Source organism: Schistocerca serialis, chromosome 1 (assembly GCF_023864345.2).
Source record: "Schistocerca serialis cubense isolate TAMUIC-IGC-003099 chromosome 1, iqSchSeri2.2, whole genome shotgun sequence".
Taxonomy (NCBI): Eukaryota; Metazoa; Arthropoda; class Insecta; order Orthoptera; family Acrididae; genus Schistocerca; species Schistocerca serialis.
In genome coordinates this window covers 488,893,615-488,907,752 of record NC_064638.1, presented here as the reverse complement: position 1 = coordinate 488,907,752, position 14,138 = coordinate 488,893,615, and the positions used below count along the sequence as shown (strand labels likewise).

At 43.6% G+C, this 14,138-nt stretch overlaps 1 protein-coding gene across 1 annotated transcript in view; it reads left to right on the top strand.

Moving 5' to 3' along the window:
• LOC126473871 (chorion peroxidase-like) overlaps positions 1-14,138 on the top strand; it is a 253,336-nt gene that overhangs the window by 159,700 nt on the left and 79,498 nt on the right. The window contains exon 3 of the mRNA XM_050101206.1: positions 5,065-5,141. Coding sequence (XP_049957163.1) covers positions 5,065-5,141 — 77 coding nt within the window. The remainder of the gene's footprint in view (positions 1-5,064; positions 5,142-14,138) is intronic.

Genomic DNA, 14,138 nt, shown 5'->3' with positions numbered 1-14,138 from the left:
GTGACGTAAGGGTTCCATTTGTACTGTTTTACATATAGACTTGACATTTGAGATAGCTCAGTCTTCACCTGCTGTGATTATGCGAAGTTCTTATTTGGGACCTCATCACATTTTGCATATAAAGAATGATGATGAGGTCCGATACTCCGAGGAGCGTGGGGGACGATGCGGTAGATTCGCACCGCCGTACTAGGCAAGGTCCTAGCGGAGGTTGTCTGCCGTTGCCTTCCTCCGACCGTAATGAGGATGAATGATGATGATGAAGACGACACAACAACACCCAGTCATTTCGAGGCAGGCTGACCCCGCTGGTAATCGAACCCGGGACTCCGCGCGCGGGAAGCAAGATTGCTACCGCAATACCACGAGCTGCCGACCCATATAAAGTGTCACAGTTATTATTCTTATAGAGTTTGGAAACGTCGCTCGCAAAGTTAGCTATTTGCTAAATAATTAAATGAAGTGATTTCAAAATATAAAAGGGAACCAAGTTTGAAGTTTAACGTCTTATCAACATCGAAGTTATTACAGACGAACGTCAGGCTTGGTTTGAACTATTATGTGGAAGGAAATAGGAGGTGTTATGTCAGACGAGACGACCAGGCATTAGCCATAAGCGATGTAGCACAACAAAAAACTTGGGAGAAAAGGGATAGGGATCTCACTTCTTCCGTATGCGAATCCAGTGTCTTAGGCCCTGCAACATCTCGCTAGACTGTACCATGTGACTGTGTTGCATCGCGTAGGGTAGTGTTAATTTTTTATATTAGGCGATGGAAAGAAGGTAGAGAATGAACCGCCTTGATACCTTCTAGCTCTGATCAAAAGTATCCGGACAATATTGGTGCACATTAATAAGAAGTTTCCACTTTTTGCCTTTATGACGCCTTGGGCACTACTGGGGATACTTCCAGGAAGGTGACTGATTGTGGAGGAATCTCAGCCCACTGTTCCTTAATAGCCGAAAACAAAGAAAATATGTTGGACGTTGAAGCGAAGGTGTTCCATTGGATACAGGTCGGAATTTTGGGCAAGCCTGTCCGTTCCTGGAACGCTGCTCTCCACAAACCATTGCATCAAAAAAAAAAAAAAAAATGGCTCTGAGCACTATGGGACTCAACTGCTGAGGTCATTAGTCCCCTAGAACTTAGAACTAGTTAAACCTAACTAACCTAAGGACATCACAAACATCCATGCCCGAGGCAGGATTCGAACCTGCGACCGTAGCGATCTTGCGGTTCCAGACTGCAGCGCCTTTAACCGCACGACCACTTCGGCCGGCTTGCATCAAAAGTGATGCTTTATGACAGTGTACATATTCATGCGGAATTATCACCCGCCGCATTGCTCGACGGTCCCCGTCGGTCAGCGCATGAGGTCTGCATGGTCTCGGTTTAGCTGCGGTTGTTCCTTCGCGTCTCCACTTCATAATTCCACGATGAACAGTGGACTTAGGCAGTGTCTAGAGGTCCACCACTCATGACATCTAGTTGTCAAATTCCGCATTACACAGGAATGTCCAAATACTTTTAATCGTATGATGTACATCAATTCGAAGGAACGAAGGAGACAGCGAGAGCACTATCAGCAGCGTCACTCAGCCTCATGCGGTGAGACAGTGTGGAATGACGCGGAATTCGGCTCTATATACACTCCTGGAAATGGAAAAAAGAACATATTGACACCGGTGTGTCAGACCCACCATACTTGCTTCGGACACTGCGAGAGGGCTGTACAAGCAATGATCACACGCACGGCACAGCGGACACACCAGGAACCGCGGTGTTGGCCGTCGAATGGCGCTAGCTGCGCAGCGTTTGTGCACCGCCGCCGTCAGTGTCAGCCAGTTTGCCGTGGCATACGGAGCTCCATCGCAGTCTTTAATACTGGTAGCATGCCGCGACAGCGTGGACGTGAACCGTATGTGCAGTTGACGGACTTCGAGCGAGGGCGTATAGTGGGCATGCGGGAGGCCGGGTGGACGTACCGCCGAATTGCTCAAGACGTGGGGCGTGAGGTCTCCACAGTACATCGATGTTGTCGCCAGTGGTCGACGGAAGGTGCACGTGCCCGTCGACCTGGGACCGGACCGCAGCGACGCACGGATGCACGCCAAGACCGTAGGATCCTACGCAGTGCCGTAGGGGACCGCACCGCCACTTCCCAGCAAATTAGGGACACTGTTGCTCCTGGGGTATCGGCGAGGACCATTCGCAACCGTCTCCATGAAGCTGGGCTACGGTCCCGCACACCGTTAGGCCGTCTTCCGCTCACGCCCCAACATCGTGCAGCCCGCCTCCAGTGGTGTCGCGACAGGCGTGAATGGAGGGACGAATGGAGACGTGTCGTCTTCAGCGATGAGAGTCGCTTCTGCCTTGGTGCCAATGATGGTCGTATGCGTGTTTGGCGCCGTGCAGGTGAGCGCCACAATCAGGACTGCATACGACCGAGGCACACAGGGCCAACACCCGGCATCATGGTGTGGGGAGCGATCTCCTACACTGGCCGTACACCACTGGTGATCGTCGAGGGGACACTGAATAGTGCACGGTACATCCAAACCGTCATCGAACCCATCGTTCTACCATTCCTAGACCGGCAAGGGAACTTGCTGTTCCAACAGGACAATGCACGTCCGCATGTATCCCGTGCCACCCAACGTGCTCTAGAAGGTGTAAGTCAACTACCCTGGCCAGCAAGATCTCCGGATCTGTCCCCCATTGAGCATGTTTGGGACTGGATGAAGCGTCGTCTCACGCTGTCTGCACGTCCAGCACGAACGCTGGTCCAACTGAGGCGCCAGGTGGAAATGGCATGGCAAGCCGTTCCACAGGACTACATCCAGCATCTCTACGATCGTCTCCATGGGAGAATAGCAGCCTGCATTGCTGCGAAAGGTGGATATACACTGTACTAGTGCCGACATTGTGCACGCTCTGTTGCCTGTGTCTATGTGCCTGTGGTTCTGTCAGTGTGATCATGTGATGTATCTGACCCCAGGAATGTGTTAATAAAGTTTCCCCTTCCTGGGACAATGAATTCACGGTGTTCTTATTACAATTTCCAGGAGTGTATTTTCACTTAGTCTGATAATTAGACTTCCCCTATTGTCTTCACGCTAGAGGCAAAATATTCTGCCACAACGCGAAAAATGAACGTTTACCATCGACGTCGGGGTGTTACCGACGGAGCGGGACCGTAGTTTAGACAAATTTAAAATGCGTTCCAGCTTTGGCCTCAACTCTTTTTTAGGTAAACCACGAAAAACCAAGGTCAGGGTTACTCGATGGAAGTATAAACTCCCCATTTTCGGAATACAAGTGTGAGTCTCTTATACATTGCAACCACCATTATATTTCCATCCGCTTAGCTCCTGGTACTATATGTAGGTGACCTCAGCTACAGAGCCGGCCGCGGTGGTCTAGCGCTTCTGGCGCTGCAGTCCGGAACAGCGGGACTGCTACGGTCGCAGGTTCGAATCCTGCCTCGGGCATGGGTGTGTGTGATGTCCTTAGGTTAGTTAAGTTTAAGTAGTTCTAAGTTCTAGGGGACTTATGACTTAAGATGTTGAGTCCCATAGTGCTCAGAGCCATTTGAACCATTTTTGAACCTCAGCTACAGAATTATATTTTTTCCTCCACACTGGTAATGATCCTTCGAGTCAAAGCTCTTCATTCACGCAGTTCACAAAATATCTGACTGGAAACGAGCGACGAATACATATCTGAATTATACATTACAACTAAGAACTCTAAGATATAATGAATAACTCTTGTACAGGTGAAAAGAAGAAGTGCACAAGAAAATCACTAAAATAAAATTTGAAAATTTTTCATTCTCATTTGAAGGTTATTGACAAGTCAATTGCAAAGCTTTACGCTGTCTAATATTAATTAGTAAATGATCCATTTACTTTGAATTGGTTCATATTTTATCTACATGAGGGTGGCATAGAAAACAGAGTTAAATTAGGAGACCTGTGAGCTAGATAATGTACGAGGATGATGTAGTAATCCTTTCTGGTCATCCTGTTCCGAGCTAAGAATAGGTTTCTTAAGCAGACAACTCACTTCGAAAGTTACCACACCAAGTAACAGTGAACCAAAATATCACACACGAATGGAACTGAGCATGAGGCCAAAATAAACTGTTACCTCGAGCTCACATACTTCCCGAATGGGTTGATGATTTGGTCTCATCGATGTAACAAACGGTTGCCGGAGCAGCAGACCCATACTAATCGTACCAAGCAGAAAAGGAGGGTAGTGATACACATCACTTAGACGTCGAAGTCACTGGAGAGGAAACTCAGTCAACCTGTAAAGCGACAGAATGGTTTTTATAGCTTAATAATGAAATATGTATCAGTATGCAGTCTTTGGGAATAATAATGAATAAGACTGCATTATAAGTCTATAATGAGTTATAGGGTACTAAATATTCATACCAGTGAACCAGGAGCATATAGCTATTACATAGAAGTTCCTGTGGAATATATATTTACCATTGTAACTTAAAGAGAAGCAAGGGTAGCAAAGGGTGTTTATGGAGTCCAAATCTTAATAGCTGGATGAATCATTCGAACCTTCCGAATGTGTATCTTCTCTATTGTGCAACATCGTTCGAAATGTTTCGTTGTGAGGTGTGGGTGACAATACGTAAATATTGTTTGCCCCTTATCGGTCTAAATACGAGTGGGGCTGAAGTGGATGGATGCAGAATCTTAATCGCCTTTAGTACTGGAAACCTGAACGAAATTCTGCTTTCTTCTGGCTCCACGCCACTAACATTTAATTTGCAGCGTCTACTGATAACGTGATTGCTTCCGTTACTAAACTGCGAGACAGCACAGGAGACAGAGCGAGCGAGAGATAGATAGATAGATAGATAGATAGACAGAGAGAGAGAGAGAGAGAGAGAGAGAGAGAGAGAGAGAGAGAGAGACCAACTTCTTTTCTGTTACTAGTTGTGGTTGTGTTACAAAATATTTTAGTGTTCGTCCACATTTAAAAACTATTTGTGTTGTCGATGAGGAACTAAAGCTGTGGTGTTTCTTTATTTCAGTGGGTATGGCGGCGAGCACACGTGTATCACCTACGACGCCGTCAACCAGGCGTATCTACAAGCGAGAAAACGCATCAGTAAGTATAAATACGGCGCTATCACTCAGTGATGCAAGGAGATAAAATGTTTTTGAGTTTGGATTTTTCGCAAAATGCAGTGAGCGTAAGATGAGCAAATATCTGTCTCTGCCCATACTCATCGCTATTCCTCTGTTTTCGAACAGCGGGTCTTTCTTCCAGTAGTCTTGTGATCGGGTATATTTGACATTACGCGTATGTAATGAAATACCCAGGAAGACTAGTGTTTCTCCTATACTTACAGATTTCCAATTACTAATCCTAAAGCCCTCTTTCGTATATTCGCTCGCAAATATATTGTGGGCGTTACCGTTCTTTTCACCAAATACGAGCTGCAGTATGTCACCTGTAACCAGTAGCCTAAAGAAACCCATTAACGTATATCCAGCAGGATTTATCTGCAAACATTCTGCTTTTGTAAACAGATGATACTGCATCCCATGTGGTTCTTCATGCCAAGTGGCACGTGGTTTGCTTACTTCTGCGAGCGCGGGTTCTTCATCGTCGGCGATTCCTTCATTATAGTCGTCCGTATCGCCTGATTACGAACTGTCGCAAAACATATTCTACAGTTCTACTTCCACACTGTCATCACTATGGTATGTTTGTGCACCTCCAAATTCCAGCCACCGTCCTCTGGTTCGCCCCCTCTGAACTCAACATCACTAACGCACTCAGTAACTCATGGTCAGTATATTGTTCACTCTTTCTACTCTTTGTAGGGTTAGAAGCCCCCGGTGTTGGTTGATTCGCCACCATTGCAAACAATGCACAACACAGACGACTAAGCCGGCCGCGGTGGTCTAGCGGTTCTAGGCGCGCAGCCCGGAACCGCGCGACTGCTACGGTCGCAGGTTCGAATCCTGCCTCGGGCATGGATGTGTGTGATGTCCTTAGGTTAGTTAGGTTTAATTAGTTCTAAGTTTTAGGGGACTGATGACCACAGTAGTTAAGTCCCATAGTGCTCAGAGCCATTTGAACCATTTGAACAGACGACTAAAGACGAAAACACACAACTGCAGACAGGAAAACGTTACGTGATATTTCGTTTGTTGCTTGTACTAACACGAGTGTACAGCCGAACAAACTAAACTGAGCACTCAGCTAGCGAATGCACCGCTTATAAGCGTTACCCGCACTGGCTTGTTGATCGCGGAGACGCATTATAAGCGAACGTGTTAAGAGTGCAACAGGAATTCCACTGTCAAATGCAGAGGAGAGAGCGGATAGGTATGAGAAGGAAGATCTGTCTGATATGACAGAATAAGAAACAGGAGTCGATTTAGAAGAGATTGGGGATCCAGTACTAGAATCAGAATTTAACAGAGCTTTGAAGGACTTAATATCAAATAAAGCAGAAGGGATAGATAACATTCCATCAGAATTTCTAAAATCATTGGGGGAAGTGGCAACGAAACGACTATTCACGTTGGTGTGTAGAATGTATGACTACGGCGACATGCCATCTGACTTTCGGAAAAGCATCATCCACACAATTTCGAAGACGGCAAAGGCTGACAAGTGCGAGAATTACCGCACAATCAGCTTAACAGCTCATGCATCCAAGTTGCTGACAAGATTAACATACCGAAGAATGGAAAATTGAGGAGGCGCTACATGACGATCATTTTGGCTTTAGGAAAGATAAAGGCACAAGAGAGGCAATTCTGACGTTGCAGTTAATAAGGGAAGGAAGACTAAAGAAAAATCAAGACACGCTCGTAGGATTTGTCGACCTAGAAAAAGCGTTAGACAATGTAGAATGGTGCAAGATGTTCGAAATAATGAGAAAATGGGGGGTAAGCTAGAGGGAGAGACAGGTCATATACAATGTGTACAACAGCCAAGAGGGAATAATATGAGTGGACGACCAAGAACGAAGTGCTTGTATTAAAAAGGGTGTAAGACAAGGATGTAGCCTTTCGCACCTACTGTTAAATCTGTACATCGAGGAAGCAATGGTAGAAAAAAAAAGAAAGGTTCGGGAGTGCAATTAAAATTCAAGGTGAAAGGATATCAATGATACGATTCGCTGATGACATTGCTATCCTGAGTGAAAGTGAAGAAGAATTACATGATCTGCTAAACGAAATGAACTGTCTAATGAGTACAGATTATGGATTGAGAGTAAATCGGAGAAAGACGAAGGTAATGAGAAGTAGTAGAAGTGAGAACAGCAAGAAACTTAACATCAGGACTGATGGTCACGATGTATATGATGTTAAGGAATTCTGCTACCTAGGCAGTAAAATAACCAATGACGGACGGAGCAAGGAGGACATCAAAAGCAGACTAGCATTCCTGGCCAAGAGAAGTCTACTAATATCAAACATCAGCCTTAATTTGAGGAAGAAATTTCTGAGAATGTACGTCTGGAATACAGCATTGTATGGTAGTGAAACATGGACTGTGGGAAAACTGGAACAGAAGAGAATCGAAGCATTTGAGATGTGGTGATAAAGACGAATGTTCAAAATTGAGGTGGACTGTTAAGGTAAGGAATGAGGAGCTTCTGCGCAGAATCGGTGAGGAAAGAAATATGTGGAAAACACTGATAAGGAGAAGGGACAGGATGATAGGACATCTGTTAAGACATGAGGGAATGACTTCCATGGTACTAGAGGGAGCTGTAGAGGACAAAGCTGTCGGGGAAGTCAGAGATTGGAATACATCCAGCAAACATAGATGATTATATAGGTACGCCCTATACTGAATTATTTTAACAACAGAATGTGTCAGGTGTATTATCCAGGCAGCGATCAATCTTTAGATGAATCAATGATTCTTTGGAGGGGACGATTGTTATTTAGACAATATATAAAGAGCAAAAGCTATAAATATGGCATCAAATTGTATATGCTAAATAATCTAGAAAGTTTCGTAAATAAATGCGCTGTGTACTCGGGGATGCGTGGTGATATGGAGGGAAAAGGGCATGCTGAAAAGATTGTACTACAATTATTGGAAGAGAAGCTGCGTGTTGGCCATCACGTTTACATGGATAAGTTTTACAACGGCTTTGCTTTAGCTAAAACCTTGTCGAATGCAAAAACACGTTGCACCGGGACACTAAGGGTAAATAGGAAAAATAACCCTAAAGACGTGGTATGGACAAAACTGGAGAAAGGAGATACTATTGCACGATATTCGAAAGGGGTAATGATCGGAAGGTGGAAGGATAGACGATATGTCTCCTATATTTCCACAGTATATCCTAATACAACGGGACGTCTGCCGAATGCACGCCAGCAAGTAATCTCGAAACCACTGCCAATTATCAAATATAACAGTTGTATGTCTGGGACCGATAGGCAGAAACAAATTTTGTCCTATTATTTATGTGAACGAAAAACTAATCTCTGGCCAAAGAAACTATTCTTCCATGTGGTTGACATGCTAATGTTCAATTCACATTACCTATATTATAAATACTCAGGGCATAAAATGAAGTTGTGTGACTACAGAATACAAATAATAATGGGAGTTCTTCCATTTTCTATTTATTTCATTCCTCAGCGACTTGTATTTCTCTATTCCTGAGTTTCCTGGAACATTTTTGCACTTCCTTCTTTCATAGATCAATTGTATTTCCTCTGTTTCGTAGTTAACATCTTTGTACCTATGTTTTTCTTCCCAACTTCTGCGATGGCCCTTTTTAGAGGTGCCCATTCCTCTTCAACTCTACTGACTACTGAGCTATTCCTTATTGCTATATCTACAACCTTAGAGAACTTCAATTGTATCGCATCATTCCTTAGCACTGCCGTATCGCACTTCTTTGCGTAGTGATTCTTCCTGACTAATCTCTTAAGCTTCAGCCTACTTTTCATCACTACTATATTGTGATTTGAGTCTATGTCTGCTCCTGGGTACGCCTTACAATCCAGTATCTGATTTCGGAATCTCTATCTGACCATGATGTAATCTAACTTTTCCAAGTATACCTCCTCCTCTTGTGATTCTTGAACAGTGCATTCGCTATTACTAGCTGAAACTTGTTACCGAACTCAGTTTTTCCCCTCCCTCATTCCTTTTCCTCTATCAGTCCTAACTGATAGGGATCCAGACAGATGAACGATACTCAAGAACCGATGTCTGCTTTTGCCACAATCTGTTTTATATGGTCATTCCACTGAAGGTCGCTCTGTATAGTTTCACCTAGATATTTTACGGCAGACGCTGTCTCCAGCTGTTTGTCATCAATCCGCTGTACAGTAGTGGGTTTCTTTTTCTGTGTATGCGCAGTATGTTCCATTTATTTACGTTCTGAATCAACTGCTAGAGCCTGCACCATTCATCGATTCTCTGCAGGTCGTTCTGCAGATTTTTACTATCTTCTGGCGTTGCCACTTTGGTATACACAACTGCATCATTTGCAAATAGCCTTAAAGAGCATCCGACGCTTTCTACTAGATCATTTATATATATTGTAAACAGCAACGGTCCTATCACACTTTCCTGTGCTATGCCGAATCTTACCTTTACATCTGTCGTTAAGAGCGACGTGTTGAGTCCTGTCTACAAGAAAGTCTTGTATCCAACCGCTGGCCTGCTTCGGTAAAAGCTCGTATTTTTTTCATTAAACGGCAACGTGGAACAGTGTTAAATGCTTTACTGAAATCAAGGAACCCCGGCACCAAGCTGAACGCTGTTGTCCACTGCGCTGTAGATATCATGGAAGAACAGAGCGAGCTGAATTTCGCTGGAGAAATATAACTCGACTCCCATGGTTCATTATAGATATTTCAGTTGTACCACAGTTGATGCATTAATAATACATTTGAAATAGTTAGCTAAGAACTTTACTTTTAATTACTTGCTCCTGAGAGGCAACTCTGTCATAATCATTGCTGGTTCCGGTTTGTCAGGCTCTGGCACTTTGGGAACATACGAATCCGACCGTTTAATCGTCCTCTTACGTTCTGATTAGCGGTCTGGAGATGATATTTGTTCAGTCCAAGAACACAATTCTTTGAACTGTGTGGTATTTGCGCGTTTTCATGCAATAATCAAAGTTGTGAACGACACATATTTTGTAATGCCCATCTGAGATATTTTGGCTATTTTGATCTATTCGTTCTCTTTCCATTGTATTTCCGTCGTCCGTTGAACGACAATAATCTTTTCTCCTCTGCTGGAATTAATTTCATCGCCAATGGATCTTACTAATGTCATTTGTTTATGAGGGATTAGAAACTGATATGTGGTCAGTGTGAAATTCATCCAAGCCAGCACCTGGAGACAGGCATATCATCATTTTCGCGAGGCCTTTCCCGAAGCGACTAAATCTACATCTACATCTACATTTATACTCCGCAAGCCACCCAGCGGTGTGTGGCGGAGGGCACTTACGTGCCACTGTCATTACCTTCCTTTCCTGTTCCAGTCGCGTAGGGTTCGCGGGAAGAACGACTGCCGGAAAGCCTCCGTGCGCGCTCGAATCTCTATAATTTTACATTCGTGATCTCCTCGGGAGGTATAAGTAGGGGGAAGCAATATATTCGATACCTCACCCAGAAACGCACCCTCTCGAAACCTGGACAGCAAGCTACACCGCGATGCAGAGCGCCTCTCTTGCAGAATCTGCCACTTCAGTTTGCTAAACATCTCCGTAACGCTATCACGCTTACCAAATAACCCTGTGACGAAACGCGCCGCTCTTCTTTGAATCTTCTCTATCTCCTCTGTCAACCCGACCTGGTACGGATCCCACACTGATGAGCAATACTCAAGTGTAGGTCGAACGAGTGTTTTGTAAGCCACCTCCTTTGTTGATGGACTACATTTTCTAAGGACTCTCCCAATTAATCTCAACCTGGCACCCGCCATACCAACAATTAATTTTATATGATCATTCCACTTCAAATCGCTCCGCACGCATACTCCCAGATATTTTACAGAAGTGACTGCTACCAGTGTTTGTTCCACTATCAAATAATCATACAGTAAAGTATCATTCTTTCTATGTATTCGCAATACATTACATTTGTCTATGTTAAGGGTCAGTTGCCACTCCCTGCACCAAGTGCCTATCCGCTGCAGGTCTTCCTGCATTTCGCTGCAATTTTCTAATGCTGCAATTTCTCTGTATGCTACAGCATCATCGGCGAAAAGCCGCATGGAACTTCCGACACTATCTACTAGCTCATTTATAAATATTGTGAAAAGCAATGGTCCCATAACACTCCCCTGTGGCACGCCAGAGGTTACTTTAACGTCTGTAGACGTCTCTTCATTGAGAACAACATGCTGTGTTCTGTTCGCTAAAAACTCTTCAATCCAGCCATATATCTGGTCTGATATTCCGTAGGCTCTTACTTTGTTTATCAGGCGACAGTGCGGAACTGTATCGAAGTCAAGGAAAATGGCATCTACCTGGGAGCCCGTATCTAATATTTTCTGGGTCTCATGAACAAATAAAGCGAGTTGGGTCTCACACGATCGCTGTTTCCGGAATCCATGTTGATTCCTACAGAGCACATTCTGGGTTTCCAGAAATGACATGATACGCGAGCAAAAAACATGTTCTAAAATTCTACAACAGCTCGATGTCAGAGATATAGGCCCATAGTTTTGCGCATCTGCTCGACGACCCTTCTTGAAAACTGGAACTACCTGTGCTCTTTTCCAATCATTTGGAACCTTCCGTTCCTCTAGAGACTTGCGGTACACCGCTGTTAGAAGGAGGGCAAGTTCTTTCGCGTACTCTGTATAGAATAGAATTGGTATCCCGTCAGGTCCAGTGGACTTTCCTTTGTTGAGTGATTTCAGTTGCTTTTCTACTCCTTGGACACTTATTTCAATGTCAGCCATTTTTTCGTTCGTGCGAGGATTTAGAGAAGGAACTGCAGTGCGGTCTTCCTCTGTGAAATAGCTTTGGAAAAAAGGTGTTTAGTATTTCAGCTTTACGCGTTTCATCCTCTGTCCCAATGCCATTATCATCCCAGAGTGTCTGGATATGCTGTTTCGATCCAATTGCTGATTTGAAGTAAGACCAGAACTTCCTAGGATTTTCTGTCAAGTCGGTACATAGAATTTTACTTTCGAATTCACTGAACACTTCACGCATAGCCCTCCTTACGCTAACTCTGACATCGTTTAGCTTCTGTTTGTCTGAGAGGTTTTGGCTGCGTTTAAATTTGCAGTGAAGCTCTCTCTGCTTTCGCAATACCTTGGGGTCACATGCTTTGAACTGTAATCAGACCTACTGATCTTTCGGTGTCACTAATACCCTTAGCCATTATTTTATCTTCCAGGCAGCTTTTTGTTTAAAAGTCAGGGGTTTGTGACAGCGTACACCATAGTTCACGAATGCGTTCGCTTAGCTTACAATACACATTGACGAGTATGGATCTGATACGTAAGATTTGTTTGCCTTCTCACTGTTCAAACAGAAAGATGCACGACACTGGACCTGTAGCTGCTAGTAGCTAATCAGTATTAAGTTTGTGAGATCTGTGAGCAATACTTTTTACATCACGTGGAAGATGCTTCAGATCACTTTCGTGACAGACTTCTGGAGTACAGCTAGGAAGAGGATTGGATTTTTAAACTGTACTTGAATTGGCTTCATTCTTTTGTTTTTCATGTTAGGAGGATTATCCTGTAGCTAAGAGCCACTGTAGAAAAAAGTAGGAACGTTTGAAATATTGTGCAGTATAATTATTCCTTGAGGACTGTGTTTATTACATGTCATTAATATAACAGGTGTAAAATAAGTGGATAGGACCTACAATCTGTTAGAGAGTTTAGAGCAGATGAACGAATCGCTTTCTTTATACGATAACAATGTCTTAGGTGTACCGTTTCATTGAAGAAGTTGACGCTAGTGTTGTTCGGAGACAGTAATTAAACCGCCAAATGACGAAAATATTGTTTTAGAGATGATGCTGAAAATTTTCTCCGTTTTCATTAACGCAAAACTTGGATCAACGTGCTATTGGTTGTCTCACATGCTCAAAACAGCCAGGGATTTAGCGAGTAATGGCTGCCGATTCAGCCAAACGGACAACCAGCTCTTCTAGAGCCTAACAGTGTGTCCTGTGCCATAGACTTCATCTCCCTGCAGAGAAAGAAATCTATAAAGGTCGGGAGAACATTTATGTAAGCACAACATAGCAAAGAAAAATAATATTTACCTAGAGATATGGACATTGAAAAGTTACTATTCCTAACAGTAAGATGTAATTTTATCGCGTATCAGATTTCAGTAGCAATGTGTTACATACGTTACAAAAAAAGGAGAGAAACTGTGAACGTCTGCCTAAGAAGAATCCAACTCCAAACCCTTCAAGTGGAGAAACGGTGCACCAATGACATTTGTGTCACATAAAAATCTTTCTCTCAACGTCTAGATATTCATCATGCGGAAGTTTGAACACCGTCTCTGAACATAATTACAAGGATCCCAAAGACCCCCTGTGAGGAAACGGTGGACATGTAACACTTTCGTCGCACAAAAAATTGTTTGTGTGCATCTTCTCTGAACACACTAAAATTTTATATACGTGGTTTTGTGCACCGTGTATGTCAATGTAATCTTCAGTGAGATTGTTTGGAACGAGTATTAATTTTAACAAATCTCCTGTTTCATAAGCAGTCATGCAACAGCTCTTAGTCTGTTAGACTACTTCCTTCGGTATTTCTAGTAGTCATAAATAGACATAAATAAAATGGCGCATCATCAGACACCATCTCGTATTTTTTACAAACTATGACAAATGTTTCACTGAATCATGACATCAAGTTTGGCTACTATTCAATGGGAGTGTTCCAGGTAGTTGTTCCAACTCTAGCCCCGTATTGCTGTCTTGGTTTTCACCCTCATACTCGCAAGATGTCCTTAATAGTACATGCTTCACGATATTATAGAGGTGTTTTTGGAACATTGTAACAGTAAACATAAGCTTGAAAGTAGTACGCCGTCATAGAATGGTTTGCAGCATTTGCCACCTGCCGTACGTCACTCTCAGTCGCCTAGTTCCAGCCATCATGCCT